The 7899-nt window shown below is 33.5% G+C and overlaps 1 protein-coding gene across 1 annotated transcript; it reads right to left on the bottom strand.

Moving 5' to 3' along the window:
• Positions 1-726: 726 nt before the first annotated feature.
• LOC129503943 (olfactory receptor 5K4) lies at positions 727-5095 on the bottom strand. Its single transcript, XM_055316445.1, has 2 exons — positions 4195-5095; positions 727-728 (listed from the first exon to the last, which is right to left on the bottom strand). Coding segments are annotated over exons 1-2 (903 nt in total).
• Positions 5096-7899: the final 2804 nt, after the last annotated feature.

Consider the following 7899-nt stretch of genomic DNA (forward strand, 5'->3'; position numbering starts at 1 on the left):
AGCAGAGAGAGATGGAGGATTATTGTTAATCTCATCCTTGACCAATTTTTTGGAGGAAGCTCCATCAAGATGGAGAAGACCAAGGATATCCATTTTACTGGAAAAATTAGAGAGGCTTTTTGATCATGTTAAATCTGAGGTATCTTTGAAAGATTCAAATAACTGCGCGCTTCTTGACAATTAGATACCTAAGTCTGGAAATGATTAGGGAAGATGTCAGAGCTGAAATGTACATTCTGGGTCATCTTCATGGTAATGATATTAAAACCCATAAAATAGGTGAAATCATGTAAAAAAGAATAGAAAGAATAACTGCACTTTATTGAATCCTATAGCTATTGAATCTTATACCTGAACTTTACTGAATCCTATCAATTGAACTATGGGTAGAGGCAGAAGTCTTTCCCAATCCTGATGCTTATTACTATTTAGTTTAATTACTCCTAAAATAAAAAAAAGTCTGTCTTCTCTACTGGACTATAAATATAGGGACTGTTCATAATATGTTTTTAAAATCGTTTGTATTTCCTTTGTGTTGGTAGTGATCTCTCCTTTCTCATTCATGATTTTATTAATTTGAGTCTTCTCTCTCTTCTTTTTAATAAGGTTGGCTAATGGTTTATCTATCTTATTAATTCTTTCAAAGAACCAACTCCTGGTTCTATTGATCTGTTCCACAGTTCTTCTGGTCTCAATTTCGTTGAGTTCTGCTCGAATTTTAATTAACTCTCTTCTTCTGCTGGGCGTCGGGTCGATTTGCTGCTTCTTCTCTAACAAAAACAGACACATAGACCAATGGAACAGAATAGAGAATCCAGAAATGGACCCTGAACTTTATGGTCAACTAATATTCGACAAAGGAGGAAAGACTATCCACTGGAAGAAAGACAGTCTCTTCAATAAATGTCCACTGGAAGAAAGACAGTCTCTTCAATAAATGGTGCTGGGAAAATTGGTCATCCACATGCAGAAGAATGAAACTAGACCACTCTCTTGCACCAGACACAAAGATAAACTCAAAATGGATGAAAGATTTAAATGTGAGACAAGACTCCATCAAAATCCTAGAGGAGAACACAGGCAACACCCTTTTTGAACTTGGCCACAGTAACTTCTTGCAAGATACATCCACGAAGGCAAAAGAAACAAAAGCAAAAATGAACTATTGGGACTTCATCAAGATAAGAAGCTTTTGCACAGCAAAGGATACAGTCAACAAAACTCAAAGACAACCTACAGAATGGGAGAAGATATTTGCAAATAACATATCAGATAAAGGGCTAGTTTCCAAAATCTATAAAGAACTTATTAAACTCAACACCAAAGAAACAAACAATCCAATCATGAAATGGGCAAAAGACATGAAGAGAAATCTCACAGAGGAAGACATAGACATGGCCAACATGCACATGAGAAAATGCTCTGCATCACTTGCCATCAGGGAAATACAAATCAAAACCACAATGAGATACCACCTCACACCAGTGAGAATGGGGAAAATTAACAAGGCAGGAAACAACAAATGTTGGAGAGGATGCGGAGAAAAGGGAACCCTCTTACACTGTTGGTGGGAATGTGAACTGGTGCAGCCACTCTGGAAAACTGTGTGGAGGTTCCTCAAAGAATTAAAAATAGACCTGCCCTACGACCCAGCAATTGCACTGTTAGGGATTTACCCCGAAGATTCAGATGCAATGAAACGCCGGGGCACCTGCACCCCGATGTTTCTAGCAGCCATGTCCACAATAGCCAAACTGTGGAAGGAGCCTCGGTGCCCATCGAAAGATGAATGGATAAAGAAGATGTGGTTTATGTATACAATGGAATATTACTCAGCCATTAGAAACAACAAATACCCACCATTTGCTTCAACGTGGATGGAACTGGAGGGTATTATGCTGAGTGAAGTAAGTCAATCGGAGAAGGACAAACAGTGTATGTTCTCACTTATTTGGGGAATATGAATAATAGTGAAGGGGAATATAAGGGAAGGGAGAAGAAATGTGTGGGAGATATCAGAAAGGGACACAGAACATAAAGACTTCTAACTCTGGGAAATGAACTAGGGGTGGTGGAAGGGGAGGAGGGCGGGGGGTGGGGGTGAATGGGTGACGGGCACGGAGGGGGACACTTGACGGGATGAGCACTGGGTGTTATTCTGTATGTTGGTAAATTGAACACCAATAAAAATTAATTTATATAAAAAAATAAATAAATAAATAAATAAATAAATAAATATAGGGACTGTGGCTGCCCTGTTTTTGTTGTGTAAACTAGGGAGGCTAGAAATAGACTTATCAGTGTATGCATATGTATGTTAGTGTACAAAAAGGAGGCATAAAAATCAGTGAGTAAGGAAGAATTGGTTAATTCTTAAGTTTAGAATTACCAGTTAACCATAAAAAAATCAAACTTTAATTCTCACTTCACAACATTATGAAATGAATCCCAGTTGAGTAAAAGTGCTATGTATAAAAATTTAGATATAAAAAAGAATATTACAAGTTATGTTTATAAAATATCTCTGAAATAGAGTCAATTTATACATTTAACACAATGAAAGAGACAAATGGTTAATCAATTGACCTAGGAACATCCATTAAATCATTTTATTTACTGATTAATTTATGATGTTCTTATTTTATATGGGTGCTTACTTTTGGATAATCTTTTTTTCCATTGATTTAGCTATTAATTCTTGATTTAAAACCAAATTCTTTTAATTGTTGGAATTTCATCATGTATTTTAATATATAATACATTGTGTTTACTGATTATTAGTTTTTCTAAATAAATTTAAGAATTATTTTGTCAAGCTTCTAAAGAAGTCCTTCTTGGATGTTTATTTGAGAAACTTAATCTGTGGAATATTTTTGGAAGAAGAAGCCAAATAAAATTACATCCTAAATTCATGCCATATACTAAATAAATTCCAGGAAGAATTAAGAGTCTTTTCCAAAAAAATTAATTATTAAAAAGATGGAAGATGAGGAAGGAAGAAGAATAGGAGTTAGAAGAAAAAAAGAAATATTGGTTAATAATAGATATCAGATTAAGAAAAATTCTAAACAAAGCATGGAAAAGAACACATAAGATAAAAATTAGTAAATGTGAGTATATAAAATTATAATATTAATAATGTCAAATAACATAAACATATATTAAAATACTATTAACACAGAGAGAAATAATTAGCCACAAATAGTCACAACATTTTAATATCTTTTGTCTGTAATGAGTGGTACAAATAAATGAGGAAAAACAAGTAAAACTTAAAGGAAAAATGATCAGATAATTTGTAGAGGTGAAAATAACCAATAAATACATAAAATATTAACAGATTTCATTGTTACTCAAAAATATTAAAAAATACAACAGTACCTTCATTAATATGTTTTTAAATGCTTATTGAGCATTTATTATGTAAGTTGCTGTTCTATATTCCATAATACATAGCATGATTGATTCATTAAAAAAGAAGAGCCTTAATCAGACTATAAATTAAGGTAGATCTTAAACTACTATAGCCAACTTGATATAATTCATTGTTAATTATTCTACAGAATGCATGTGTGACTATGTGTGTGTTCCTTCTCATTCCCTTTATTTCCCATCCTTGGAGTCTTATCTAGATCAATCTTCATTATTTTAAATATAGATTACTGCAATTAGTTGGATTGCTTTTAGCCTCTCTCCCCCCAGACTAACCTACATGTGTCTCCCAAGTTAGTTTTCTGATGAATATTTTCATATTTTTCTCCTGCCAGGAAATTTAAAATGTTTCAGACATTCTACAAAGGATCAGATATAATGCCTTCCATTAACTAGACAAGATAAATCAACGTGACTTTTCTACACATTTAGACAATTACGTTTGATGCTATGTTGATTTACTATGGTTTGGAACAACAGCCTGACACAATTCAGTGAGAGTAATAAGAATTGATAATGAAAGTTACCTCTGGGTTTTCTCCGGATTTACTCTGGTAATTGTGGAATTTGCAGTGAGATTTGCCAGACATTTTGAAATTACATCCATATATCTTTTAGCAAACAGAGCCTAATGATTTAGAGATTAATATTTTATGTAAAAACAGTTTTCCTTTGTCCCTTATCTATAAAATAATTTAATGAATAAAAATCAGTTTTCCATAGAAGATGAATTTTATTTAAAAATATTATAATTCTTTAAACATCTTTTAAGAACATTTATCACCTCCTTATTTCTTAGACTATAGATAAAAGGATTTAATAAAGGAACTACTATGGTATAAAAAACTGCCACTGGTATATCTTTATCCCCTTCTTCAAATGGTCGAAAATACATGAGAAGACAAATGTAGAATATTGAAACAGATAGAAAGTGGGATGCACAGGTAGAAAAAGCTTTACCTCTCCCTTCTTTGGACTTCATTTTGAAAACTGTGAAAAGGATGCAGAGATAAGAGAACAAGACAATGGCAATGGTGAATATTTGAATCGGCATTGAAAAAATATAGATCATTAGTTCATTGATAGAAGGGTCAGTACAAGAGAGTCTATAGAGGGGAAGAATGTCACAAAAAAAGTGGTCAATTTGATTAGATCTGCAGAAAGTTAACCTTAATAGAAGCCCTACATGGATCATGGAATGCAGGTTGCTAGCTATGAAGGCCCCTGCGGTCATCTGAAGGCAGAGCTTCTTCGACATCACGGTGTGGTACTGCAGTGGGCTGCAGATGGCCACATAGCGGTCATAGGCCATTGCTGCCAGGAGAAAGCAGTCTGCGGTTTCAGCAAGGCACAGAAAATAAAATTGTGCCATGCATTCATAGAGGGAAATCATTCTGTCCTTCGAAAAGAAATTCTCTAACATCTTGGGGGTAATGGCACAGGCACAACAGGAATCCATTAGAGCCAGGTTGCCCAGAAAGATGTACATGGGTGTGTGAAGGCGACGCTCCATAAGGATCAATGCCACCAGGCCCAGATTTCCCACCATGGTCACCAGATAGATGGCAAAGAACACGGAAAACAGAAGACTCTTCAGCACTGGACGATCTGTAAATCCTATAAGGATAAACTCTGTTGCCAAGGATTGATTTTCCTTATCCATTCGTGGCTTCTCAGCTGAATATAAAAATTACAGAGAAATGAAATTCTAAATTACAGTGTGTTTATTCTCCCTTCTAATGTCCTCACACACAAATAGAAAAAAGCTTTTTAAAATCCTCCTACGCTGTCTCTGTGAACTAGCACACACACAGTAGGTCAAGTCTGTGAGAAGAAAAGCATCACAGATCATCGCACACAGGGGTCATCAAAAAATAACTGTGTGAATTCCCAGGACATAAAGGTGTTTTCTGCATAAATTATCTGATATTAATGTATAGATTCCTGGTCAGTATGTATACATTGGCATTTCCAAAATTAGAAGACATTTTCTTGTGTCTTTTTCTCCAAGAAAAAAAATAATAAACACATTTTTAACTACTATCCTCTGGGATTGATGTAATGTTTGGAAAGAACTTACTTTAGACATTTTGAAAGTCTAAATGTATTATTTTTAAATTTCATAGGATCACAGTGAGTTTTAAAAATGATTTCTCTAGCTTAATACTCCTTCACAGATAAGCTTATCAAGGGACATTTTAATACCCATTCATCCTTTAAGACTTTGTAAAAATATAGAACATTTAAAGATTTTCTTAGTAAATTAATTTAGATGCTGTTTTTATATTTATTTCAATATATTCTAGATCCTACTCCTATCAAGACATGCCACAATCTCCCAATAAGTTATTTTCTTAATTATTCATTTATCCTAATACTTTCTAGTTTTAAGTGACCTACATGTATGTCTAACATTATGAGATTTGGCTACCAAGTCTCCTTTCAAAATGTTTTTCTTCCTCATGATAAATACCTAGATTGTATTCTTTTCTGTAGAAACTAATGTTCTCATTTTTGTAAGTCTCGTGAAGATTCTACATTTATTATATGATTATTTGTGTTTATAAACATGATTTACTCTTAATCCGCCACAGATTTATTAAAATTCAATGATCTGTAAATTTATATTTGTTATAAGTTACCAGCCATAATATTACAAGAAATATGGTTATTTTTTAAGATTTTATTTATTTATTTATTCATGAGAGAGAGAGAGAGAGGGAGGAGGGGTGGGCAGAGACACAGGCAGAGGAAGAAGCAGGCCCCATGCAGGGAGCTTGATGTGGGACTCGATCCTAGGTCTCCAGGATCACACCCTGGGCCAAAGGCGGGTGCTAAACCGCTGAGCCACTGGGCTGCCCCAAAATATGGATTTTAAAGGATGCTAAAATTACTTTTCTTTTCTTCCAAAAATTGCTAAAAGTCTTTGACCTTGCCATTTTTCAGAGAGACAATTTTGGAGAAGAGCTTAAGTTCTTCAAAGTGTATTGTTTTGGAAACACATTTTGGTTAGCTTTTTTTCTATTTCTTATCCTTCTCTACACTGAACTTAATACACTATTTTTTAATTTACTCACATCATATGGTAAGGTTTTCTGGAATTTTATCACTAGAGGGTTATAATCAAATGAATAAAATAAGTTTGCCTTTTATGTTTTAGGTCTATAACATTATAAAAATCTTTCAATTTTTTCCAAATTTTTTTCCAAAACCCAGAATTACAGGGTTTTGGAAAAACAGTAAAAATATGCAAAGACAGTTTTTTATCATTATTTTAGTAACAGCTAATTGTAAAAAAAAAAACATGTGGAATCTGGGTTAAGTTTTCAAAAAAATCACTATTTTATATAGAAGATACTGAATCAAAGTAATAATGAAAATTCATTTTCTCTCCCCTAATTTAAAATGTAAATTATTCAGCTCAATTAGAAATCCACTTTATTCTATCTCCCAGAATTTTATTATGGAGTTATTTATAGCCTTACCTGTATATTTATTGATAACACAGTGGTACTTGTGAAAGAATAAGTCAGAATGATCCAGTATACTGTGTCTCATTATGGCTTTCCATAGTGTCTTCAATTTAGAGACAAACCAAAAAGTTATGAAGTAGGTAAAATGCACCACCAATTAAAATGCTGAAGTGTTTCAGGGAAATGTGTATTTCTGCATTTTAATATTTTAAATAAATTACAAATCAGTTCTCATATTTTGAGTTCACTGACATTTTATAGTAGCTGATTGGGCATGTGATATTTGTTATTAGAGAAATTAAGAATAAAAATCTTGATCTTTAAAACATTTGGGAATAAATTATGAACATCTAGAACACTCTACCAGTAGGTCAGTGACAATAATTATTTTAGCCTTAGGGCAAAGTTAACATTTTCCATTTATTCTAAAGGGATTTCCTTGGCACTGACATAAGGGTATTTCTGCAAAGACTCTTAACCAGAGAGATATGGTTCCCCAAACATAGGTAAACCAAAAGGCATTAATTAAAGATGGATATCCTTTGGGATTCTGAAGTTGAATCAAATGGCCATCACTAAAGTCAGCTTAAGTATCATGTTGTAAATTTTTTGCGCGCGCTCTCTCTCTCTTTAATCTTCTTTAGTTGAAAACAATAATGAAGGGGAAAAAATTCATGTTGATCACATAGTAGAAGAAATGGGAGTTAAACGAAGATTGGGAGAAAGATTAAGAATTGTGGAAAAGAGGCAAATGTGATATGATCAACAAGAGTTGTAGTCTTATTCATTCCCTTTGATGAAAGTGACCAAATCCTGTAGATTGATCCTCCGAAGCAACTCTGACATTGTGTTGTTTCATTTCACTTATACAGCATAAGAGAACTTTTTAATTGGTGTTTCAGAGCCATCTTTTTCTCTTGTACATATGCTCTTATGGACTGGAAATGTTTTTAGCTCTTCATTATTCCCCAAACCAAATTTTTGTCCTTTATCT

The sequence above is a fragment of the Nyctereutes procyonoides genome, unplaced genomic scaffold, assembly GCF_905146905.1.
Source record: "Nyctereutes procyonoides isolate TBG_1078 unplaced genomic scaffold, NYPRO_anot_genome, whole genome shotgun sequence".
NCBI lineage: Eukaryota > Metazoa > Chordata > Mammalia > Carnivora > Canidae > Nyctereutes > Nyctereutes procyonoides.